This window comes from Staurois parvus, unplaced genomic scaffold (genome assembly GCF_062004578.1).
Source record: "Staurois parvus isolate SC_StPar_1 unplaced genomic scaffold, SC_StPar_1.0 ptg000715l, whole genome shotgun sequence".
NCBI lineage: Eukaryota > Metazoa > Chordata > Amphibia > Anura > Ranidae > Staurois > Staurois parvus.
The window spans coordinates 7,445,775-7,471,993 of NW_028318511.1; the positions used below are offsets into that span (position 1 = coordinate 7,445,775).

The following is a 26,219-nucleotide window of genomic DNA, read 5'->3' on the forward strand; positions in this document are numbered from 1 at the left end:
TACTGACCATTTTGTATCACATATCTAGGTTTTTAATAAGAATTGAATGCAATATGTGTCAGTGCTGTCATAGCTAGACTTAAGATTGTATCAATGTCCTCATTAAACATGGTTATGCAAGACCATGGTGGCATTGTATGGGTTAAACACCTTAGGCATTAGGGCTGTAGAAAATGATTGCTCAGCAGCAGAAGCAAACAACGGAATTACAAGGACACTGGCAGGGAGAATTACGATCCAAGTGAACTATCAATCCTAACTGGGCTGGCCTGTACAAATTACATTACGTGCAATGAATGTATGAGTTTGCAGCAAATACAGCCTACTTCATTGTGGTTACATTCATTTGCTCCTTGTATCTGTTTCTGTGATGATCAGGTACCAAGCATTAAAAATAATGAATAGCTTATATGGGACAATCTCTCTCCTTGTTTTACCTTCCCCAGAAGCAACATTCTTTCTTTACAATATAAAGTTTATTACTAACGTATGCACAATTTTAAACCGTTTCTTTCCAGGCAAATGTTTTCTACAAGTAGGGGGTGAGCAACACTTAACTAATGTACAATATTAGGATGAATTCTTCAGCAAATGGTTTTATTGTCATTGTGAGGATTTCCACATAACTTAAAGTGGTAGTAAAGGCCTCTTAATAATGTATACCTACAGGTATGCCTATAATAAAGCTTGCCTGTAGGTAAAAGGAAATATCTCTTAAATGTGCACTGTTTAGGTGATGGTTATTTTAGCAATGCTGGTGGTGTCACTGGCACATGCACACTGCGCTCTCAATGGACTGCACTGTCAAATTGCACAGTCTATTGCAAATCAACCCTATTGTCTCTAATCCACCTCTGCAACAAACAAGAGAGGTTGGCTATTTTCCTATATACAGGGGAAACATGGAGAACAAACAAATTCACCTGCTAACAAGAAGCTGGATCAAGGTAGCAAAAAGAAAAAAAGTAATTTGAACATTTAGAGGAGCCTGACATCAATAGAAGATACTTTCTGAGCTTATAATACATACTTGAATAGATTTATATTTTTTTAAACCAGAGTTTAGAGCAGCAATGGGCAAACTACGGCCCGCGTCCGCCCTGAAGACCGGTGTAGCATGAAAATCTGTCTCCTATGAGGATCTGTCCCCCTCGACGTATCTGCGCATGTGCCGGAGATCGCCGATCGGCTGCTAATGCCTGAAACTGGCACATGCGCAGATACGTCGAGGGGGACAGATCCTCATAGGAGACAGATTTTCATGCTACACCGGAACGGCGCGGGAACACGGCGAGAGGAACGCGCGGAGCAAAGGTAAGTGAATTGACACAGGGGGGACTTGGGGACTTAATATGGGGGATGAATTAATATGGGGGATGAATTAATATGGGGGATGAATTACTATAGGGAATGAATTACTATAGGGGGGATGAATTACTATAGGGGGGATGAATTACTATATGGGGGATGAATTACTACGGGGGATGAATTACTATATGGGGGATTAATTACTATGGGGGATGAATTACTATATGGGGGATGAATTACTATGGGGGATGAATTACTATATGGGGGATGAATTACTATATGGGGGATGAATTACTATGGGGGATGAATTACTATGTGGGAAATGAATTACTATCTGGGGGATGAATTACTATGGGGGATGAATTACTATGGGGGATGAATTACTATATGGGGGATGAATTACTATATGGGGGATGAATTAATATATGGGGGATTAATTACTATGCTTACTATGGGGGAATATTACTATACTTACTATGGATGACACATACACATCATTCATCTACTCTTGGTCCGGCCCCCGGGTCCAATATATGAACCCATTGCGGCCCTCAAGTCAAAAAGTTTGCCCACCCCTGGTTTAGAGTGACATCAAAGTAGAACAATAGGCAAAACCTTTTTTTTTTTCATTTTGGATATATTAGGGTAGGGCTGTAACTCCTGTCGGTTTATTTTTGTCATCTGTGTCCCATTGAGGAGATTTAGGGAGTGAATCTCCCTAACGGGCACAGACAACCATAAAACCTGACAAAAGGTCTAATCTCTCTGGGCTACATTCAAAACTAAAAAAAAAAAAAAAAAAAATGTAACCTTTAGTTATAGACTGTTTTAACAAGTCAACTGGCGTACAGTTAAAATAAGCAGTCCAGCTAACCTTCTCCATCAAAGTCACATGGCATAAAATACTATGACTAGAGAAATCAGGAAGAAGGGAGATTAGAAAATCAACCACAACTCTGATCCTACTTTTAGCAGAAATTACACAACCAATGCTTTGAATATGGTCACATAACAGATCATTAACAGATCCTGGAGCAGAATTTCTTACCACCTTCTACCTTTTATGACATGATATGGGAACACAGTGGGCAAGGTGGTAGGAGTATTCTTTTAACCTGAGATCTACTTGAATTCTGGAAAACATGTTTTATAAATAATTAATGCCAAATTTGAAAAACATATTATTAGAAAATTTGTTATTAATTCAAGCACCTTTGTAAAATTAGTTTTTTGGAAGCCACCATTTCTGATCACTAGCTTTTAGACAGTCAACTTAATACCTACGAAGGAGAGGTTAACAGGTTACATATAGTTTTAGCCAACAACTGTCACTTTGATTTTTAATTCACTTTTACAACTGTGGGTCTATTTTAAACATATCTAAATCCAGGAACAGAGCAGAGGAGGAACAGCAGTCAGCAGCATTGTCAGTCTGGGGGCAGAGGAGTCTTAAATGTATTAGCAGATTTAGAACCACTAACAAACTGAAGCCAAAGTCCAGCTCACGCTTTATAATCAGTTTCCTTTTGGGATAAAGGTTTTGCATGAATAATAAAAGCTGATCATTTTAATCAGCCTTGCCAGTGTTAAGTGGTTTGCCTCATCAATGTAAACTGCCTTGCCAGTGTTAAGTGGTTTGCCTCATCAATGTAACTGATATATTCTGCTGGAGAGTTTGTGCTGTGAAAAACAACACACTTGCTGTCTGGATAAAAATAGAATAAAGGGCAAAAAGGAAACTAATGCAGCCATCACATATATGAATTTGTAAGATGCACTATAATAAATGTTTGCTTTCGGGTTTAATGCTGCTTGAGATTTCAAACAATATTATCAGCTCTCACTTATTATTTCTGTGGACTACAGAATACCTCTGCCCTATGCTATGGAAACAAGGAAAGGGGGATTTGTTTTGTAGTCCTAACACACTTCACTAGGATGACAGTCACTGTCCTGTATCTATGGAGAGCAGCACTGGGTATTGCCAACCTAGTAGAGGCAGTGAGTTACTGGTAGGGTTAACAGGTAAAAATAAAGGAAAAAAAGCTTGAAAAAAAATACAGCCACCACATATAAGGTCTGGCAATCCAATTTAGGCTTACTTGAAAAATCTCCTTTCATGTTGTGAGTGCTGACTTTCTGCTGCCAATCTTTTTTAACAACTGTATTCTCTGCGTGCTTTGCAGCTTCTGCTCGACTCAATCCTTTAGTTTACTTTCCATTTCTAATGAACGTACAGTATATCCAATGGTACCTTATTGGCTGAAAGCAGTGATGTGTATCTTGTATGGTCTCTGCTTCCTGAACCTTCTCTTCAGCACCTTAGTAGTTCAGAAAGCTGGCTTTGTATAATGAGTAACACAGAAGTGCATATTCCCAAAACATGCTGAATGAAACTGCATGCAAGGAACTAAATGTGTGGGGATCTTTAAAAAAAATAAATTTTCAAATGTCAAGAATTTTCAGATTAATATGAGTAGGCTAGAAATAAATGAAATTCAAACCAGAAATGAATATGATTTTAAATCTTGACTATTTAACTATACTGAAATGAATTTTGTCTAATGATTACATAACACAAGTTTTTCCAACCTTTTTTATTGGTGAACTTATGGTTGAGGTTCAAGAAAACAAGTACACATATTTCCTTAACAAGTTGAAATCATTTGTCTTGTATGTGATTATAAAAAAGTTACAATTTTCAAATTAAAGCTACAGCATTATTCAGTGAAAATAAAGTTTATTTTTGAATGTGTTCATCCATCTGTGCATTTCTCTTTTGTTTACTTAATTGTCCTCCTTTCTCTCATAGTAATCACCGTGTCTAATTACAGAAAAGGCTAATAAGGCGCTTATGTGAACTTGATCACAGTTTAGAGAATACAGTCACAGGTATAGAGTCAATTAACTTTACCCATCTTCCTATTTGCAACTGATCAGTTGGCATGTATTATAATTTTAACATATAAACTCTGACATGCTGTATGAGCTAGGATGAGTACTACCCAGGTATAGACTAATCAGTTAAAGTAGATGAAACTGCGAGAAAGGGCTATTAAAAAAGATTTAAAAAAAAATTAGTCTGATCAATTTCACTATAAATTTCCCATACCAGATTATTTTGGTGAAAACTAAAGTCAATCATTATGGACATGATGAAAAAAAAAGCAAAAGTACAAACTAAATCCCATGCTGCTGTGTGCTTGGAGAACCCTTTAAGCAACTGAATTTAAAAAAAAAAAATACATATTACTAAATCAATACATTTCCATCTTCTGTGACTACCTGCTGACCCGTACTGCTTCATACGCCTGTTGAAAGATGTTGCTTTTAGTAAAGTGGGCCACAGTCCATCCCTAGAGTTATCATAATAGGTCATAGAAATAGTCCAAGCCTTGTCCTAGCTCCCAAATGGATATTCCAGTGCCTAGCTCCTGTGCAAGGTCCAGCCGCACCTGTATTGACTGATAAATAGAAATGGGAAACTTTATGTCAATATAACCTCTAGTGGAAAAGAAACAATTGAGTACGGTCTGTGACACTTTTTTTGTTTGCACTAATATAATATTTTCAGGACAAGATTTTGGGGTATGTCCCCTTCTTCAAGGTCCAAGCAGTACTACTTCACAAAGTTTTAGCAGAATGTTAAAAAAGGGGAAAAAAACTCAAGTATACACAGCAAAGGCAATAAAACTAGGATAAGAAGTGAGATAAGACAGAGGGAAAGCTAAACACTGGGGGGGATGGTGACAGTCACAGAGGGGGTCATAAAACTGTTGAATAATCAGTGAGAAAACCCATGTCCAGATTAAGGCCATTATCTTTTGTGTCAAATATAACTATCATTCTTAGTTCAAAAGTTTTCCGTTCCTGAATAGTTTTGAAATTCCCTTTAAGAACTAAGACATTGAGGTCTTTCATAGTGTAGTCCTGTTGTAAGAAATTGTGTCCCGCAGGTGTGCAGAACTCATCTTCTTTATGTTTCTTGATGGTATGTCTGTGCAAATTCATCCTTGTTTGCAAATTCTGTCCTGTTTCGCCAACGTAAGATCCTTTGCTATATTTTTTGCATTGGATAAAGTACACATTACTGGAAGTGCAGTTGTATGATCCTGTGATATTGAAGGTCCTTTTTGAATGTGTGACACTTCATGATTAATTTGGTTGCACAGATTGCAGCATTTTTTATTGCAGGGTTTGCTTCCATTATTTGTAACTTCATAATCAGAATGAAGTTTCCTATTGATCAGTTTATATCTGAGGATGGGTGGTTGCCTAAATGCCAGTATTGGGGGTTTGTTGGAATATTTCTTTCAGAGTTCCATCCTCTGTTATGATGGGATGAAAATCTTGGATTATTTTTCTTATTCTTTCTAGTGCTGGACAGTATGTGGTTACTAGATGTACAGGGTTGTTTGTTTTTTCTTTTTGTATTGGTGTTGATTTTCTCTTTGGGGTTTCATGTTTTCAGTGTTTATGCTGGTGTTGAGTTTGTCCTTGTAAACCTCCTCATGGAAGGAGTCTGCTAGTGTTCTGAGGTGTTTATCTCTATCATCCGGGTCTGAACATACTGTATTCGGTGGTATCTGATGGTCTGGATTTGCAACCCATCATAACAGAGGATGGAACTCTGAGAGAAATATTCCAACAACCCCCCCCCCCCCAATACTGGCATTTAGGCAACCACACAGCCTCAGAAATAAACTAATCAATAGGAAACTTCATTCTGATTATCAAGTTACAAATAATGGAAGCAAACCCTGCAATAACAAAATGCTGCAAACTGTGAAACCAAATTGATCATAAAGTGTCACACATTCAAAAAGGACTTTCAATATCACAGGATCATACAACTGCACCTCCAGCAATGTGTACTTTATCCGATGCATAAAATATAGCAAAGGATCTTATGTAGGCGAAACAGGACAGACGTTGCGAACAAGGATGAATTTGCACAGACATTCCATCAGTAAACATAAAGAAGATGAGTTCTGCACACCTGTGGGACACCATTTCTTACAACCGGACTACACTATGAAAGACCTCAATGTCTAAAGGGAATTACAAAACTATTCAGGAAAGCAAAACTTTGAAACTAAGAATGATTGTTCTATTTGACACAAAATACAATGGCCTTGATTTAGACATAGGTTTTCTCACTCATAATCCCACAGTTTTACAACCCCCTCTGTGACTATCAATCCCCCCAAGTCTATAGCTTTCCCTCTGTCCCTCTCACTACCTATCCTAGTTTTATTGCCATTGCTGCATACATTTGTTTGAGTTTTTTTCCCTCAGACATTGGGTTTTTTTTTTAACATTCTGCTAAAACTTTGTGAAGTGGTAGTGCTTGGACCTTGAAAAAGGGGGCATACCCCAAAAGCCTGTCCTGAATATTGCATGTTGCAAATAAAAAAATTATCACGGACAGATCAATTTTTTCACTGCAAGTGCACTAAAATGGCTACAATCACTTTAAGCTAGTGGAAAAGAAAAGCATCGTGAAAGAAAAAATGCTCTATTGTTCATTGAAGGACACAGTTTGATGATCACTATGCAACACCTACATGGACACCAGGCACATATGGTGAGCCCCCTTGAGGCTTTAACCTCTCAGCTCAAAACTGCTGAGTCTTGCTTAGTGTCCTAGGGAAAGTGGACAAATAAAGTTTTTCTCTGGACATTTAAACTTAGTTACATTCTGGAACCAAGCTATTTATATTGTGGTACATTTTGTCCATTACATTGTCAGATTTACACTGGAAGACTGTCACAGCAGACACTAATCTTCTGGGCTGTGATAGAGTTCTGGACCATATGTCTGTTCAGGGTTGTTGATCACCGGAAAGATGAAGTTTCTAAAAAATAACCTAGAGCTATGAACAATTAATCTTTTATTATTTTACCAGCATTTAATTTCATGATTTAAATTGTAAAATGATAATACATTTCTTACATTCTGATTCAGTTTATGTCACTGAACCATCCTTCAGTCCGATCATCATATCTGGGTTCAGTCATAGAATAAGTGTTACAGTGGCAATAGATGCACTAATCCTTCTTGAAGAGTTTCATTTTCCTATGATCTCCACGAGTACCATATTCCCAGGGTGAAGAACTGGCAAGCAGATTTTTCTCAGCTGACAATGTGTGGATCTAAGGAAATGGGCTCTTCATCAAGAGGTGTTCTGGGATATATGTCTACCTTTAGATCTGCCAGTTTCTAGGTTCAACAAGTAAATGGAAAGATTTGTCTCCAAAACAAGAGATCAAATGATGGATGCAGCAGATGCCCTGGTGGCATTGTGGGATCAGTATACGCTAATTAATACTTCTCCTCTGCTGAAACTATTATCATGTATGCTTCAAAGTGTTGAAATCAAGGGCATTCCAGTCATTCTCATAGCTCTGGATTGGCCTTGAAGAGCGTGGTATGCCGGCTGTGTTTGACTGTTATCCAGTGATCTGTGGTTTACACCATATCTGTTATGTCAAGAACCAATCTTAAACCCAGCTTTTTAATTAATGGCTTGATGGACTGGCTGTTGAAGCCAATGTTCTGAGAGACAAGGGAATTTAGGATTTTGTAATGTTGATCATTGTAAGAGCTTCTACATTTTCATCCCACAAGGTTTATCATCAAACATGGAAGACCTGTTTTCACTGGTGTGATTCTCTGAGGATGTTTTCACATGAATATTCAGTGGGCTGTATCCCTTCTTTACTCAGGGTTTTGGTCAGAACAGCTTTTGATCCTTAGCACCATCAAAGATCAGGTGTCTGCCCTATCTGTCATTTTTCAATGTCCTTGTGCTAATCATTTCGTACCTCTATACAAGTAATGCATGTTGTTCCTCCTGTTATGCATCCACTCCAACCATGGGATTTTTATTCTAGTATTGTTGGTGTTACAAAGACTTGATTGTGAACTTATTTGTGGCATCCCATTCACATAAGGTAGTTTTTGCTATGGCCATTACCTCTGCTAGAAGAGTTATTAACATGTCCTTAAGGAGCTTCATTTGATCTTACATACAGACAAGGCTTAAATAAAGGAATGCGCTAAAACCACAAACTATTCCAAATTTAGTGTAGAAACATTAGTGCAAAAGATATATCTATTCTCAATTAATATCAAAAAATATCAAAATTATGTGTAAAACTATTTTTTAGTGCATAAGTAATTTAAATAATTAAATTTGTGAATATAAAAATTGTCCAATTCTGAATTTCTTCAAATGTCCAAACAAATCCTTTTCAAATTCAGGTGCTCTCAAAGAAATTGTGCCAAAATCCACCACCAAAGTAAAGTTGGGTAACTCACCAGAGCTCCATGCTGATCAATCTCTAGATCAGCAAAAAACGCTTTTTGCTCTGGGAGCAGATGCAATAAATCAACTTCTCAGGTGTGATGATCAATAGCTACACATTCATCCATAAGGTAGGTATCCACCACTCAATATAATGGTTCCAGGAGCATTATATCACTCTCTTTCGGGCTTCGCTTGCTGGATGCTGACGTCTGTGGAGAGGATTGAGTCACGAGCGCTGTAGTGAGTGTGCGGGGAACAGGAGACTGTTATACCATTTGCTGTTTTATGCTGTTATACTGGTGTCGGTGAAGACACCCTTTTTGTGAGTGTAAATCTTTATTAAATTGTTGGATACGTTTATAAAAAAACTGGCTGCACCATGATTTTCTCTTTCATTCCCAAACATGACCTCGGTGGAGAGATATAAAAAGAGAGTGATATAATGCTCCTGGAACCATTATATTGAGTGGTGGATACCTACCTTATGGATGAATGTGTAGCTATTGATCATCACACCTGAGAAGTTGATTTATTGCATCTGCTCCCAGAGCAAAAAGCATTTTTTGCTGATCTAGAGATTGATCAGCATGGAGCTCTGGTGAGTTACCCAACTTTACTTTGGTGGTGGATTTTGGCACAATTTCTTTGAGAGCACCTGAATTTGAAAAGGATTTGTTTGGACATTTGAAGAAATTCAGAATTGGACAATTTTTATATTCACAAATTTAATTATTTAAATTACTTATGCACTAAAAAATAGTTTTGCACATAATTTTGATATTTTTTGATATTAATTGAGAATAGATATATCTTTTGCACTAATGTTTCTACACTAAATTAGGAATAGTTTGTGGTTTTAAGGCATTCCTTTATTTAAGTTATAGCACTAAGAAATGTATTTGGTTTCTTTGAGCTGGAATTCCTGCTTTAAAGTATTAAGGGTGTGGCGCTTTTATTACACTTGTGATACAGTCAAGGCTGTTTGCAATCAAGGACCTCCTTTTTCATAAAGTGATCTCTGCCGTTCACCTTAATAAAGATATTGTGTTACCTTTCCTGTGTCCTGCGTCAGGTCAGCTCAAGGTGATCTCCCTCCATCGCTTGGATGTGATGAAGGCCATCAGGGTTTACCTCTCAGCCTCTGCTATTTTCAGGCAGGTGGATTGCCTGTTTGTTATTCTAGAAGGTCCCTAAAGATGTTCTCTGGTTTCCATATCCAATAGTTTTAAGTGGATTCAACAGGTTTTTTTTACAGTTTATTAACTGTGAGATAAAGTTCAGTGGCAAGAAAAAGTATGTGAACCCATAGGAATTAACTGGTTCTTGCAGTAATTTGCCATAAAATGTGATCTGACCTTAATCTAAGTCACAATAGACAAACACAACAGCCTAAACTGATAACACACAGACAATTCTAATTTCAAGTTCTGTGAATGTTTAATGGGTGTGTTCAATAAAGACATTAAAAATTATAATTGTTTGTTTGTTATCAGCTTAAAGGATACGTTCACTTTTTCGGGCAGAAATTTACTTTTCATAATAAATAGAAGTGTTTTCCAATGCCATTTCTGACCCAGCCATTCCAATGTGCTTTTCTCTCACTAACCTCATCCACAGGTTTACTTTTCTGTCAGTTTATTTGAATGTTTGAAAGGATTTTCAGATTGCATCATTTCTTAGATGATATCTCGGCATTCACTTCCTGTAGGCCACCACCAGAAGCCTTCACTTCCTTGTTGCATCACAGAAGAGGGTGTGATATGGTGTGTTCACCACTCTGGACCACACCTTCCTCATTACAATATTACCTTCCTCCCATCAGCTATGTAGTTCTGGTAAATCTAAAAATTGTACAGAGATTGTACAATTAGATTGCATAGTGCATGGCCATCTTTATACAAATACATAGGAGTGGATGGAGACACTCAGTGTTCAGGCCCGTTCGCATCTCCACGTAGTGAAGACTCACATTCCCGCATGCATTTGTTTTGGGTGTTTTGGAGCGTTTTCACTCGTCACGCATAGGGCAGCCCATTTACTTGAGTGGGCTGCCATACACGTAACAATCACCCCACAGAAGCTCCAGAATGTTTTTTTGGGAGTGGAGCATGGTGCGTTGCTGCAATTTTTGGTGTGTTTGCCACACTTGGGGTGCTTCAAACATGTAATGTCAACACAAACACAATGCATATTAGCAGCATGTTTCTGAAACGCATGGCAAAGCGTGCATTTTCTCTGCAGTCTGCCATGCGTTTGGAAAAAACAAATGTGACTGGATCCTCATTGTTCTGTGTAAATGCACCAATTCACTTTTGGGTTCCATTCACACCGAGAGTAGCAGGAGCACACGTTTTTTGCCTTGTGACACACATAGGGCAGCCTGTTGATCCCAATGGGCTGTGCTACACGTGGAAAAGTAGCTCATGGGACATTTTGGCACGTTGCATGTTGCATGTTTTACTGTGCATTTTGCTGCATTTGTCGCCCGTTTTGTCATGTGGCAAAATGTATGATTGTTTCTGTGTTTGGTGTGCTATTAATAATTAATGACACTGAAAGTGCAACTAGTTAATTTTAGGTGCATAAAGGTGGCCATACACTATACAATCTGATTGTACAATCTCTGTACCATCTCCTTTAGATTTACCAAAACTATATAATAGAACGACACACTATCCAATTGCTCTGAATCCAATCAAGCAGACCCTTGCACTACATCAGGGGTGCCACGTGGGCTGCATGCAGCCTGAGCCTGTCTGAAGATACGCTGGGGTAGCCAGGTAAATGCATGCAGGCAGGGATCCTGGGGATGCTGTGAAAAAAAGTTAATGGGTGAAGGGTGTGTGCTAAAGAGGTCAGTGCAGCATATGTGTGCTAATCAGATCAGCTGGTAATCTGCTTCCGGTGTCCTATTGGCTCCTCTGTCCTCTACCTGTCTACATTCCAGGAATTGAAAAAGCTTGTAAGAAATTTACCAAGGGCTAAGGTAAGGCCTTGTTCTCCAGATCAAAGAGAGCTTGTATATTTTTGCAATTGAGGTACATTAATGGTATAATGGTGCATAGAGGAGTTGGATTTTATTTAAAAAAAAAAAGTTAACTTAGCTTTAAATACATTGTGTTTGTCTATTGTGACTAAAGAGGGCCATAGATGATGTTATTTTCTTTCCTTGCAACCACAGGTGTTGATGGGGGAATCTCTCCCACAGAGTTCCCTCAAATTGGGTATAATCAGCCTGCCTATAGATGGTTCAAATCTCTGTCGGTCCCTGCTGAACTAGCGGGGATTCTAACCATCTATGGCTGGTTTTAGAAGAGGATCAGATCACATTTTATGGAAAATTACTGCAGAAAACCCATTAATTCCAAGATGATCACATATTCTTGCCACTGCATTTATTTTACTTTAACCACTTGACCTCCAGAGGATTTACCCCCCTTAATGACCAGGCCTCTTTTTGCTACTTGGCGCTGCACTAATTCAACTGATAATTGCGCGATCATGCAATGCTGCACCCAAACGAAATTTACGTCCTTTTTTTCACACAAATAGAGCTTTCTTTCAGTGGTATTTGATCACCTGTGCACTTTTTATTTTTCACGCTATAAACAAAAAAAGGCCAAAAATTTGAAGAAAAACGATATTTTTTACTTTCAGCTATAAAAAATATTTAGTAAACTCAAAGTTAGTTATAAATTTAGGCCAAAATGTATTCTGCTACATGTTTTTGGTAAAAAAAATCCCAATAAGTGTATATTGATTGCTTTGTGTGAAAGTTATAGTGTCTACAAACTATGGTATAGATACTGCAATTTACGCCATTTTTTTGCTATACAGCGCTGCGCTAGTTTAACAGACAATTGCGCGGTCATGCAATACGGTACATAAATGAAATTTACATCCTTTTTTTTCCACAAATTGAGCTTTCTTTCGGTGGTATTTGATCGCCTTGCGGTTTTTTATTTTTTGCACTATGCATGTCCAGTAAAAAAAAATTTAAAAATCAAATTTAGTCATAAATTTCTGCCAAAATGCATTCTTCGACATGTCTTTGCTAAAAAAAAAAAAAAAACCCAATAAGTGTAAATTAATTGGTTTAGGTGAAAGTCATAGCGTTTACAAATGGCGGGAAACATACTGGGATTTTTAGTTTTTTTTATACTAATAATGGCGGCGATCAGCGACTTATGGCAGCGATCAGTGACTTATAGCGGCGATCAGCGACTTATGGCGGGACAGCGGCGGACATTCTGACATTGGGGGGTACTGACTTGGGGTCACTGACATCCCCAGTGACACCAATACAGTGATCAGTGCAAAAAACAAAACACTGACAATGTACTAATGGCACTAGGGAAGGAAGGGGTTAAGTTTATTATTCAGAGAAAAGGTTAACTGTGTGAGGGGAGTGTTTTACTAGGGGGCGGGGGTGTGTACTGCAGGGAACACTGCTGATCGGGAGAGAGAAACTCTTCTGTCCCGATCAGCATGTCAGGAGCTGTCAGGGAACTGACAGAAAGCACAGCTACTGCAGCTGTGCTCTCTGTCAGCGATTGCCGCCGATCACCGGGACATAGCCGGTAACGACCGGCTGTGACCCGGCGACTGACATCCGTGGCTGTGATTGGCGGGACAGGTAGGGCGGTGGCGCGCCCCCTACCTGATTTAAAAACACACGTTTTAAAACGTGGTTTTGCCCAGGTGTGCCGCCCTGCCGCTGTATTTCTACAGTGGCTGGGCGGCATGTGGTTAAAACCCACTCCACTAGGGCAGTGAATGCTTCTTGGGCCTTTTATGCCTTTGTACCTCAGATCTGTAACTGTTGTTGCATACGATTTATTGGGTCAATGTGTCTGCCATGGCAGATGCTAGTTTTGGTCAACATTTTCTGCAAATGGCTGTTTAGTGCCCTTGCGTTTGGCAGTTTTCTTTTGTAGGTGTGATTCAGCTGTGTTTGTTTTGGTGTGCTTGTCCCTCTGTTTGGACTGCTTTTGGAAGCCCCTAGGTTGCCTAATCCTTTCCTAAATCCTTATTTTGTAGTCCATGGAGCGACACAGCTCTTCCCCTATGCTATAGTTCTCCCAATGCTTACTACAAGGAATTAGGTGTGAAGTGGGAGATGTTATAGCCTCCGTAAGGCTGGCCTACTTTTTTTATGTTCTTAGTGTCCATTTCTCTTTTAGGTGGCAGTATAACTCCAGCTTGCCTAACTATGATTAAACTGTGTCCTTTAATGGGCTGTGAGAAAAGGATAATACAGTGAGTACAAAGTTAAAATTATTTTCAGCAAAATATTTTTCTATAACAATAAGGATACATTTTGGGAAACAAATATAAAGCATAACACCTTATTCTAAAGACTCTATATAAGTACCATAGTTTTTCACAACACTATGAGCCTGTTTCATTTTTTTAATTCACAATTGCAGTGTTTCTTAAAGTGTTACTAAACCCAGGACCCTGCATTCACTATATCCTGTATCCCACAGTACACAGAACATGGAGATGCAATTATTTTAATAAATATAAACAGCTAAATACCTTTTCTCACCAGTAGTATATAGCAGTCTTGTGACATCTATCAATGTCCAGCAGAGCACTGGTTAATCTTGAAGGAGTTTTCATTCTGCTCTGACTGTCCTATGAGGCTGCATGACCCCTGACCCCTGTCTGGACAGTGCTGTTTGGCCCTGTGCTGATCACATGCTCCTTCTTCTCCCAAGAAAAAACCTCAGGTGCAGCTTGCCCCCAAGGCTCTTTTCTATTAGCAGATGGAGTGGGGACAACAGAAAAAGAGGATCAGAGAAGATGGCATCAAACAGCCTTTTTACACAATGCAGAAGAATTACCCCGTAGGTTCCACAGGGAGTATAACAAGCATGCTTTACTGCATATACAGACTGATTTTGCTGTTGTGGGTTTAGTAACACTTTAACTCGGATCCTCAGATACCTCAAATAGCATCATTTTTAAGTATTAACATTAGTGCGAATAACCATAAACCTAATTAATCCAGTTAAACAAAAAGAAAAATCACCATCGTAAGTTAATTTCAAAGAAATCCTTAAAACACAACCTGTTTGGAGTATTTAAAGGGCCAGTCCACCCAAAACTGATATTTCAGTTTTGGGAAAATCCAAGAGTTAAATAGCCTGACAGTTTCTTATAACCACAGAACTTTATTTGTAACACATCTACTCTTGAGTGTCTGGATCTGTACTTCTGTGGTGACCATTATTAGTCCTACTGTACTTGATGGATTTTTTTCATATATTTTCATTATCAAGAAGACAACAAAGGGAGTGGACAAGAACAGCCAAAGCTCTCAGGTGGATAGCAACAGGATTGGTAACTAGATCAGGAAGATGACAATGTTGGAGTATCCAGGGGCTTAAGGTCACCATGCACAGCTTGATTTTTGAAGGTATTCCCCCCATCCATGCTAACAGGATGGGTGCATGAATTTCCACTGCCTGCTATTGTATTTAAGCAGCCACAGCTACCTTAATGAAGTGGCCTTGCTGAACAGTGACTGCAACAGATAGGATATTCTTCAACTAATAATTTTTCACCTGACTTTAATTTTGTAATCGACTTTTGTTGAACAGGGTGGTGCTTTTAGAGCCACCCACACTTTGATTTTCAGACAACTCAGCAAGGTTTGGCCAAAGGTCAAGACGGTTATGGAAACTATTACTCAGAGCTGTAGGCATCACTGTAAGTATAATACCATTCTTGGGTTGAATGATCCTTTAAATATTGCAGTTAAATGACACAAATATTCAGTAACACCACCTGTGCAGCTTTCTTTTCCAAGAAACATGAAATAAAGGTGGGTGTCACAGTCTTTAGTATGGGCATAGCTAGGTGAACAAGATTTCAATGATTACTTAACAATATTGGGTTCAATTTAATTAGGAAAACATCAGTTTACAAAGTATCATAAATTATCTTTTTGCTGATATGAATACAGTAAACTGAAATCTAGTTGCCACTTTTCATGCTATTACTTCTCTTTGTACTTCCATCAGCCTGCTTGTAAAAGAGGAAAACCATTGCAAAAAGAAAATATCTCCATTGCAAACAAAAGGATTTCATGCAAAAAAGTTTGCTCATATGCATTCACATGTTTAATAAAGGGTTGGGTTATTAAAACCTGTGCCATGTGTAGATTAATGTCAGTGATTGGCTGACAATAGCCAGATGACAGTATTATTACTAGGTGTAAATAATAATTAACCTTCAAGATCTAACAAAAGAAGAAGGTAAATATACAATGGTAGTTTTACCTATATAATGCTGTGGTTACATACTGTACTGTATACTGCATGTACAAAGTGGCATATTAAATCTGAGCTTTGATGCAAAAGTTCAGGATGCAGCCTGTTTTCACAATTCAAGTATGCTTTGCTTGGGTGACATATGAGCCCATTACCTAAGGTGTATGTGCCCATACTGTAAAGAGAATGAAATAGATATCCCTTCAGTAATATTAAAACAGATCTCTAGACTACCTGTCAAGTACATAATCTATCATCTTCAAAAGGGCTTAAATAACTAGGAAATCATATAGTTGAGCCCAAGCAACCTCCATCAATATGTGGTCAGTTTCCTGAATGTATATTAAATCTTACCTTCAAAGTTGGGTAGAACACTGCATGTTTCCCTCCTTTATTCCTGTAAAATAAATATTTTTTATAAAGAAAAGCATTGACAAATACAAGCCCCATGGTAAACCAGCTGGAAGGCATAAAGCAAATTTATAACAATCTTTTACGGACCTATCAAGCAAGGCTTACATCCCCCGGTTGAGGACTTTAGGAATGACAATAATATAAAGTTGTGCTCAAAAGTTTGCATACCCTGGCAGAAGTCCTGACATTTTGGCATTGATATTGAAAATATAACTTATCATGCCAAAAAACTATCTTTTATTTAAAGTATAAGTTGACCTTTACAAATCTATAAAGGTGACCTCACACTGGACCCCCTCCCCATCCCCCTTGTCCCGCTGTAGCGGTGTCCCGTGATCCCCGCCTTGTCCAGCTGTACCGGTGTCCCGTGATCCCCCTGGCTTTCTCTCTTCTCCTCGCAGCGCTGACAATACAGGCTAGACAGATTCTAATTGGTCAGCACCACCCATGTGACAGTGCTGACCTATTGGAATGCCTCTTGTCCGTACATGCTGAGAGTTACAGATAGGAGATTAAGCCATGGGGATTTCAAATCCTCAGACCAGTGAAGCAGCATCCTGGTGCCTGACAGTGGGAGATCATGAGACACCAGTACAGAGGGACCGGGGGATGGGGAGGAGGTCTAGTGTTAGGTCACCTTACAGATTTTCTGTAAGGTGAACTTGCACTTTAAGAATAATGATCATATGAAGCCATTTATGATCACATAGTTTTTTGGCTCTTTTTTAAATCATAATCACCCAAATGGCCCTGATCAAAAATTCACATATCCTGGAATGTTTGGCCTTGATACCGACAAACAAGGTGACACACACAGGTTGGAGTGACAACTAAAGGTTAATTTCCCACAATTAGTGTCTGTGTAGAAATAGTCAATGAGTTTGTTAGCTGGATTCACTGAGCAAGCTAGATACTGAGCCATGGGGAGGAGAAAATAACTGTCAAAGACCTGCATAACAAGGTAATGGAACATTATTAAACAGCATTTATATGGCGCCAACAGTTTGTGCAGCGCTCTACAATATAAAGGGAACAGTACAGTTACAATACAGTTCAATACAGAAGGAATAGGAGGGCCCTGCTCATGAAGCTTACAATCTAAAGGAAGGGGAAAGTGGTACAAAAGGGGTTAGCTGCAGGGGATGATCTGATGGAGGTGTTCTTAGGTGGAGGTGGGGTAGGCTTCCCTGAATAAGTGAGTTTTGAAAGATCGTCTAAAGGCGGACAGGGTGGGGGCTGACCAGACATACTGGGGTAGGGAGGATGGGAGAGATTCTGGATAAGTCCTGGAGGTGAGCATGGAAGGAAGTGACAAGGGAGCTAGAGAGGAAGAGCGGATAATTTGGATGATATTTGCAAATGAGGTTAGTGATGTAGCTGGGGATAGTGTTCTGGATGGCTTTGTACATTGTGGTTAGTATTTTGAATTTTATATGTTGGGCTAGTGAAAGCCAGTGAAGGGATTGATAGAGAGGGGCAGCAGTCAGTGATTGGTTGGTAAAGTGTATAAGTCTAGCAGCAGCATTCATATTAGAAGGGGAGCCTGTGTAAAGGTAGGCCAGGGAGGTGGGAGTTGCAATAATCAAGGCGGGATATAACCAAGGCATGGATAAGTTGTTTTGTAGTGTCATTAGACAGGAAGGGGTAAATTCTGGAAATGTTACAAAGGTTGAGGCGGCAGGATTTAGCCAGTGATTGGATGTGAGACACAAAGGAGAGGTCAGAGTCTAGGATTACACCTAGCACTCTGGCATGTAGGGAGGGACCAATGGTTGTGCTGTTGACCTTAATGGTAAAGTCATGAGTTGGGGATCAGGGAGGAGGAAATATTACAATCTCAGTTTTAGAAAGTATGAGTTTGAGGAAGTGGTGTGACATCCATACTGATATGTAGCTCAATAGATTTGTGATACGTGAGATTGAAGGGGTGAGCTGGGGAGTAGAGCAATAGATCTGGGTGTTGTCAGTGTAGAGGTGGTATTGGAAGCTATGGGAGGTTATCAACTGGCTTAGGGAGGAGGTGTAGAGAAATAATAGGAGGGGCCCAAGGATGGGGCCCCGGGGTAACCCAACAGAAAAAGAAAGAGGAGCGGAGGAGTTGTATGTGACGCTGAAAGTGTGCTGAGATAGGTAAGAGGAGAACCAGGAAACAGCAGAGTCACAGAGGCCAACAGAGTGGAGTTTACTGAGGAGAAGTGGGTGGTCGACTGTGTCAACGGCAGCGTAAAGGTCTAAGAGTATGAGTATGGAGTAATGGTCATTGGTTTTAGCAGTTAGTAGGTCTTTAGTGAGTTTTAGTAGGGACGTTTCAGTGGAATGTTGTGGGTGGAAGCCAGACTGCAGGGGATCAAGGAGGTTATTGTCAGTGAGGTAGCAACTCATACAGTTGTGGACAAGGCACTCAAGAAGCTTGGAGGCAAACGGGAACAGGGAGATGGGTCTTAAGTTATTCAAACAGGTGGTGTCCAGCGACGGTTGGGGGTAATAGTGCATGTTTGAGCTGAGAGGGAAAGTTGCCGGTGGAGAGTGAGAGGGTACAGGGCACAGGTGGTGAGAAGGGTCTCTGAAAGGAGTATGACAACTTCCTCAGTGGTAACAGGGTCAAAGGAAGAGAGTATTGAGTGTGGTATTGGACCTGGTAAGTTGGTTGGTGGAATAAGCTTGACACTGGAGATCTCATCACGAACTGTTTCGATCTTGTTCTTGAAATTACTGGGAATCTCCTGGGAAGTAAGTTGGTGGGTGGAGGCAGTGGGGGGTGAAGTAAGGAATTAAGGGTAGAAAAGAGTTGATGAGGACTGAATGAGAGGATGTTGATGAGAGTGGTGTAGTAGGTTTGGTTAGCAGCGTAGAGGCCTGGAATTGTATTTGAGAAGGGCAGATTTGTAAAGGGTGAAGTCTTGCAGGGATTTAGTTTTACGCCATGCTCACTCAAGAACACGGCTGCATCTCTTGAGACTGCTGGTGTCATCTGTTTGCCAGGGCTGTAGTAGGCGAGGCCTGGTTCTGCGCATAGAGAGAGGAGCAAGAGTGTCCAGGGAGGATGACAGTAAGTTGTTTTAGATAGATGTGGCCAGTTCTGGGCAAGCAATTTTATTGTAAAGGCATGTAGTAGCAGAGTGAAGAAGGGAAGGGCTGAGGTGGCGGAGGTTTCTATGGATAACTGTTTGCTGGTTGAAGGCATGGGAGGTATGAGAGACAGGGACAGTGTGAAACTGATAAAGTTGTGATCAGAGAGAGGAAAAGGGGTGTTAGAGAGGTTACAGGGAATGCAGAGGTGGGAGAATACAAGGTCTAGGGTATTGCCATTGGAGTGAGCAGTGGTTTGTATCCATTTTGTTAGGTTAAAAGTGGAAGTTAGGTTGAGTAGTTGAGAAGCGGCTGAGGTGTTAACATTGTCTGGAATGTTAAAGTCACTAAGGATGATGTCAGGTATCCTAGAGGAGAGAAAGTGGGGTAGCTATGCAAAGAAGTAATCAAGGAAGCGTGGCACTGGGCCAGGAGGCCAGTAAATGACTGCAATCTTCAGACAAACAGGAGAAAAAAGACTAACACAGTGCATTTTAAAAGAGCAGAGGGACAGAGAGGGAGGTGTAGGAAGAATCTGGAAGGTTCTTTGTTGGGAAAGAAGTCCAACTCCGCCCCCTTTTCATCTACTGGGTCTGGGTATCTCTTGACACCAAGCCAAGGTCAGGTAAAACAAAAAGAAAGATTGCAGCCACAACTGCCAGAAGAATTGTTTGGGATACAAAGAAAAACCTACAGGTAACCTTTGGAGAAATACAGACTGCTCTGGAAAAAAGAGAGTGTGGTTGTTTCAAGGAGCACAATATGATACTTGAACAAAAATGAGATGCATAGTCAAGTTTCTAGAAAGAAGCCTTTACTGCGTCAGTGCCACAAAAAAGCCCAAAGGTGTGTTAAGTTGTCAGTCATATCGTAACCAGGTTTTTTTGTGGCATTGGTGCAGTAAAGGTTTCTATCTGGTGACTCAACTATGCAGCTCATCTTTGTTCAAGTATTATTGTATTGTGCTCCTTAAAACAACGACATCATCTTTTTCCAGAGCAGCCTCTATTTCTCCTTTCTTTGTATCCCGAACAATTCTTCTGGCAGTTTTGGCTGCAACCTTTCTTGGTCTATCTGACCTTGGCTTGGTATAAGAGAACCCTGAATTTTCCCACTTCTTACTAAGTGATTGAACAGTACTGACTGGCATGCTCAAAGCTTTGGATATCTTTTTTATATACTTTTGTATCTTTATAAATTTCCATTACCTTGTTATGCAGGTCTTTTGACAGATCTTTTCAGTCCCCCATGGTTCAGTATCTAGCCTGCTCAGTGCATTCATGTGAGAGCTAACAAACTCATTGACTAGTTATACACAGACACTAATTGCAATTTAAAAAGCCATAGTTGTTGGAAATGAACATTTAATTTCCATTTTAACCTGTGTTGTCACCTTGTGTGACTGTACCAAGGCCAAACAAGCCAGGGTATATAATCTTTTGATCAGAACCATTTGGGTGATTTCTGTTCTCATTATGATTTAAAAAGGAGTGAAACAACTATGTGATAATAAATGGCTTCATATGATCATCATCCTTAAATAAAAGACATTTTTTGGCGTGATCAGTCATATTTTCAATATCCATGCTAAAATGTCATGATTTCTGCCAGGGTATGCAAACTTTTGAGCACAACTGTATATCAGAATGATTATGGTCACACGGTTTGCTTAATGCAAAGGTTTCCATTTCTACTATACGAAACTCTGATTGGAAACGTTTAGAATCCCTAACCTTCAGAAAAGCAGGATTTGGTGGTCCTTGAACACCAAGTTTTCAGATAGTAGAGGACTGAGGGTAACCCATCATTACTAGGATGAAAAAAAAAGCCTTGGGTAGGCAGGCAATGTTACAGTTACACTAGATGATCCACTGACTGTCTAATTCTAGGTAATTTTGGGACTATTTGGTGGCTTTTTATCAGCTTACAACTACAATTTCTTCTGATCTTTAAGCAACCAAATAGGACAGAAATGAAAATGCATTTTTTTGTTTTTTCAGGTCAACATCTATCATTTGGATTTCTGAAACTTGGTAAGGTTTGTTTTTGAAAGGTGATTGAAGGAACAAAAATTGCAGAGTACACATGGCGATTTCAAACACTTTTAACCAACTTTAGTTTCCTGAAACAACTGAACAGATCAAGTCAACCTGTAATCTGCAGTTTCAAGTGTATCGTGGTGTTGATAGAAACTGTTGGTTGTATGTTGCCTTGAACTTTTCATTGTTTTTGCAACTAAAAGCTACTTGAAGTTGCCTAAAAATTTCCATGTGTATGACCACCATATTAGATATACATTGTCATTTTTGCCACCATCAACCAAATATAATAATACTTCCTACAAAATATATCAGTAAACTAAAGTTAGCTCTGTAGAATATCAGAAGCACTACTTTCTGTTGGCAATAAGTCTAAAATTCTATATCTTGCTTCACATGAAGAGCCGATAATAACAAGTCTGCTTCTGGCTGAATGCATACCATTGCAACCTTCCCACAATTCCCAAAACAATCTCAGGTTCCAAATGTTATCTGCCTCTGTGTGTGTGTGACAAATTAGAATGAATAGGCCATAGACTGGAATATGATCACAATGGCTCATGAAAATGTCAGATTTATCCTGTGACTTGGAATGTTGACAAGTACAAACAGCCTGGTGGTGTACTCACTTTTTATATTCCAGATAATGCTCAGCGATATGCTGGTCCCACAGTAGCTTTGGCTTATGTTCCTTCAATATCTCTATGTACCTGGAGATCAAACCAAACTTATGGTTACATTAAAACACAGCAAGAGCATGATATATGTTACAGTGTATGCTGCATGTCTCTGCTCAATAGCCAGAAGCTGTCTTTTGTAAAGCTCCCTGCTACAAACTTCAGTGGAAATTACAAAGTGAAACCAGAGAGAATGCCATTAATCTTTACAGGAAATGTCATCCTCTGACACAAAGATTGCAACAGTTAAATATTAATCTAAGAATTCATGTGAGCTGATAATGTGCACCATTTTATTAAACTATGCCTTTATTCAACAAAAGAAAGCTTTATTTACAACTTTACTTGAAATTCAATTCATGTTTCTATGATTGCATTGTCAGACATACAGCTTGAAGCCATATTAGATAGTTTTCGCTTTTGCTTCATCCTGACGCGTAGGTGGCAAGAGCATCCACATCCTTTTTGAAACAATATGTCATTATGCAGACAACAGACATTTGTCTTCCGACCACTGGGACCATTACTTATGTTATCATTTCATTTGATTGTATTACTATTCATGCTCATCAGATGTACAGTATAAAGAATACTGCGGAGACTGCACTGTGCATTATACAAGGTCTCAAAATAGGTAACACACAAGAACAATCTCCGCTCATAAGATCTAGAAAGCTATGACTCGAGGAGCTGTGTGCACTGTTTCTTTGACTGTATCCATAGTAAATTACATGCAGCAGGAAGGGATATGTTATTGCTGAAACATTATTTAATAAAATCAGTTTTGTTTGAAGTCTAATTGTAGCGCAAGAAATCTCAACTGAAATTACATGTGCAGTTTCTTGACTGAATGGTAAAAATCCTGCCAATAAACTACACAGGCCAACACACATTTTGGTGCCTTAAATGTTAGACCTGTTCCTAAAGTGCACCAGTTTTTTCCCTATCAGCTCTAGTTTTTGAGATACAGTATATATGCCATATGCCACTCTTCCTTCTGGTCAACTGTCAAAAATCAGGACATTTTAATGTAGTGTTTTATTTAATCTTGTAGCATGAAAGAAACACAAAAAAGTAGCCATAACCTATACAGTGCTCACTCTGCAAAAATGAAACAATATAAATGATAATATACACACACCTCCTATATGATCATAACTATAATACAGTTAATAACTTACACTCTGGAATCCAATGTTTCAGATGTAAAATTGCAATTGGAAGTATTTAAACATTCTCACTATATCTGCTATCTTGTAGGCAAAAACACAAACTAAGTATTAACCACTTGCCAACCACGCTATAGCTGAGTGATGGCTATAGCGTGGTTGTCCAGTCCTGGGAGGGTGTTATATGACATCCTCCCAGAACACGCCCTCCCGCATGCCCCTGGGGGAGCGCACCCGGTGATCTCCGTGATCACTGTGTCCTACGGACACAACTGATCACATAATGTGGTAAAAGGCCAATCACAGCGTCCTTTTACCACGTGATCAGCTGTGTCCAATGACACAGCAGATCACCGGTAAATGCAGTTGCCGGTTATCGGCTGCATTTTACTCACACGGTCACAGCATGAGGAAAGTACTGCCAATAACTGGCAATTGTCAGAGGATGGTTCGGCACCAATCATCAGGGCACTGATGAACAGTGCCCAGCAGTGCCACCCACCAGTGCCCAGCAGTGCCACCCACCAGTGCCCAGCAGTGCCGCCCACCTGTACCCATCAGTGCCTAGTAGTGCCACCCACCTGTGCCCATCAGTGCCTAGTAGTGCCACCCACCTGTGCCCAGCAGTGCCACCCACCAGTGCCCAGAAGTGCCACCCACCAGTGCCACCCATCAGTGTCCAGCATTGCCACCCATCAGTGCCATCAGTCAGTGCCACCCATCAGTGCCCATCAGTGCCGCCTATCAGTGCCCATCATTGTTGCATATCAGTGCCACCTCATCAGTGCCGCCTATACGTGCCGCCAATCAGCACTCATCAGTGCTGCCTATCAGCGCCCATCAGTGCTGCCTATCAGTGCAGCCTCATAAATGCACATCAGTGAAAGAGAAAAATTACCTGTTTGCAAAATTTTATAATAGAAACAAAGCAAAACTTTTTTCTTTCAAATGTTTTGCTCTTTTTTGTTTATAGAGCAAAAAATAAACACACCCAGCAGCGATTAAATACCACCAAAAGAATGCTCTATTTATGTGGAAAAAAAAGATTAAAATTTCATATGTGTACAGTGTTGCATGACCGCACAATTGTCATTCAAAATGCAACAGCACTGAAAGCTGAAAATTGGCCTGGGCAGGAAGGGGGTATAAGTGCCTGGTAGGCAAGTGGTTAATGAACAAGTTGATCAGCAAGATCTTTTCAAAAACTGACAAAAATATATATAAATTCTACCATATCTAAGAAACCAGGGCTGATGCAGTCTAGCCAATGCAATTTCCTGAATCAGTGCCCCAAATAACCCCAAAAACAAGTCTAAAAAGGCAAGGCACCAAGAAAAAAGTTTTTTTTTTTGTTGGGTTGTGCTATCATACTTGCTGACAGTATCATTTGAAGGTTTATGCCAAACAGTTTGACTGTTTGGCATAAACCTTCAAATGATACTGTCAGCACTCCAACTGTGAAGTGGATCATTTATTTATATGACCCAGCACTCCAGCCATGAAGACACAAAAATATACAGTTTACATAAAATTCAAAAAAGCATGATAGAAAAAATAAAATATACAAAATTAAATAAATATTAAAAAGCAAAAAAAAAAAAAATATATATATATATATATATATTGTTTTTCAGTTTAATTCATGGATGGCATTGTGTGTCAGGGCTCTTTTGATCACTGAAAACAATCTCGGACACCTGTGATAATTAGATTGGCAGGTGAGCCCAATTTAAGGAAAAACTACTGAAGGACGGTGTTCCACATAATTAAGCAGAGCACTATTTTCAAGCAATATGGGGAAGAAAAAGGATCTCTCTGCTGCCGAAAAGAGTGAAATAGTTCAATGCCTTGGACAAGCTATGAAAACATTAGATATTTGACAAAAACCTAAGCGTGATCATCGCACTATTAAGAGATTTGTGGCTTATTCAGAGCACAGACGGGTTTGTGCAGATAAAGGCACATTGAGGAAGATTTCTGCCAGATCCATGCATCGGATCAAGAGAGCAGCTGCTAAAATACCATTACATAGCAGAAAACAGATATTTGAAGCTGCTGGTGCCTCTGGAGTCCCACGGACATCAAGGTGTAGAGTTCTCCAGAGTCTTGCAACTGTGCATAAACCTTCTATTCGGCCACCACTAACCAATGCTCACAAGCAGAATCGACTGCATTGGGCAGAAAAATACATGATGACTAATTTTCAAACAGTCCTGTTCACTGATGAGTGCCGTGCAACCCTGGATGGTCCAGATGGATGGAGTAGTGGATGGTTGATGGTTGGTGGACGGCCACCCTGTTCCAACAAGGCTGCAACGTCAGTAAGATGGTGGTGGAGTCATGTTTTGGGCTGGAATCATGGGAACAGAGCTGGTTGGCCCCTTTAGGGTCCCCGAAGGTGTAAAGATGACCTCTGCAAAGTATGTGGAGTTTATGACTGACCACTTTCTTCTCTGGTACAGAAGGAAGAACTATGCTTTCCGTAATAAAATCATCTTCATGCATGACAATGCACCATCTCATGCTGCAAAGAATACCTCTGCATCAATGGCTGCTATGGGGATAAAAGGAGAGAAAGTCATGGTGTGACCTCCATCCTCCCCTGACCTCAATCCTATTGAGAACCTTTGGAGCATCCTCAAGCAAAAGATCTATGAGGGTGGGAGGCAGTTTACATCCAAACAGCAGCTCTGGGAGGCTATTTTTGACATCTTGCAAACAAATTCAAGCAGAAACTGTCCAAAAACTCACAAGTTCAATGGATGCAAGACTTGTGAAGCTGCTATCAAATAAGGGGCCCTATGTTACAATGTAACGTGACCTGTTAAAATGCTAAAAAAGTTAAAATGTTGTTAAAAGTTTGATTGAAATAGCTTTTGATTTCAGTAAATATGCTGCAAATACAACAAATGACAATTTTCAGTTCTTTACAACCTATAAAGTGTTTTGA

At 39.6% G+C, this 26,219-nt stretch overlaps 1 protein-coding gene across 2 annotated transcripts in view; it reads right to left on the reverse strand.

Annotated features, from left to right (window-relative positions):
• Positions 1-3,890: 3,890 nt before the first annotated feature.
• The window catches only part of CHID1 (chitinase domain containing 1), an 803,559-nt gene continuing 781,230 nt past the window's right edge, over positions 3,891-26,219 (reverse strand). For both annotated transcript variants that reach the window (XM_089653571.1, XM_089653572.1), the window contains exons 11-13: positions 22,053-22,133; positions 16,256-16,298; positions 3,891-4,772 (exon numbers count right to left, since the gene is read on the reverse strand). In XM_089653571.1, the coding sequence (XP_089509697.1) occupies positions 4,674-4,772; positions 16,256-16,298; positions 22,053-22,133 (223 nt within the window). In that variant the 3' untranslated portion in view covers positions 3,891-4,673. The remainder of the gene's footprint in view (positions 4,773-16,255; positions 16,299-22,052; positions 22,134-26,219) is intronic.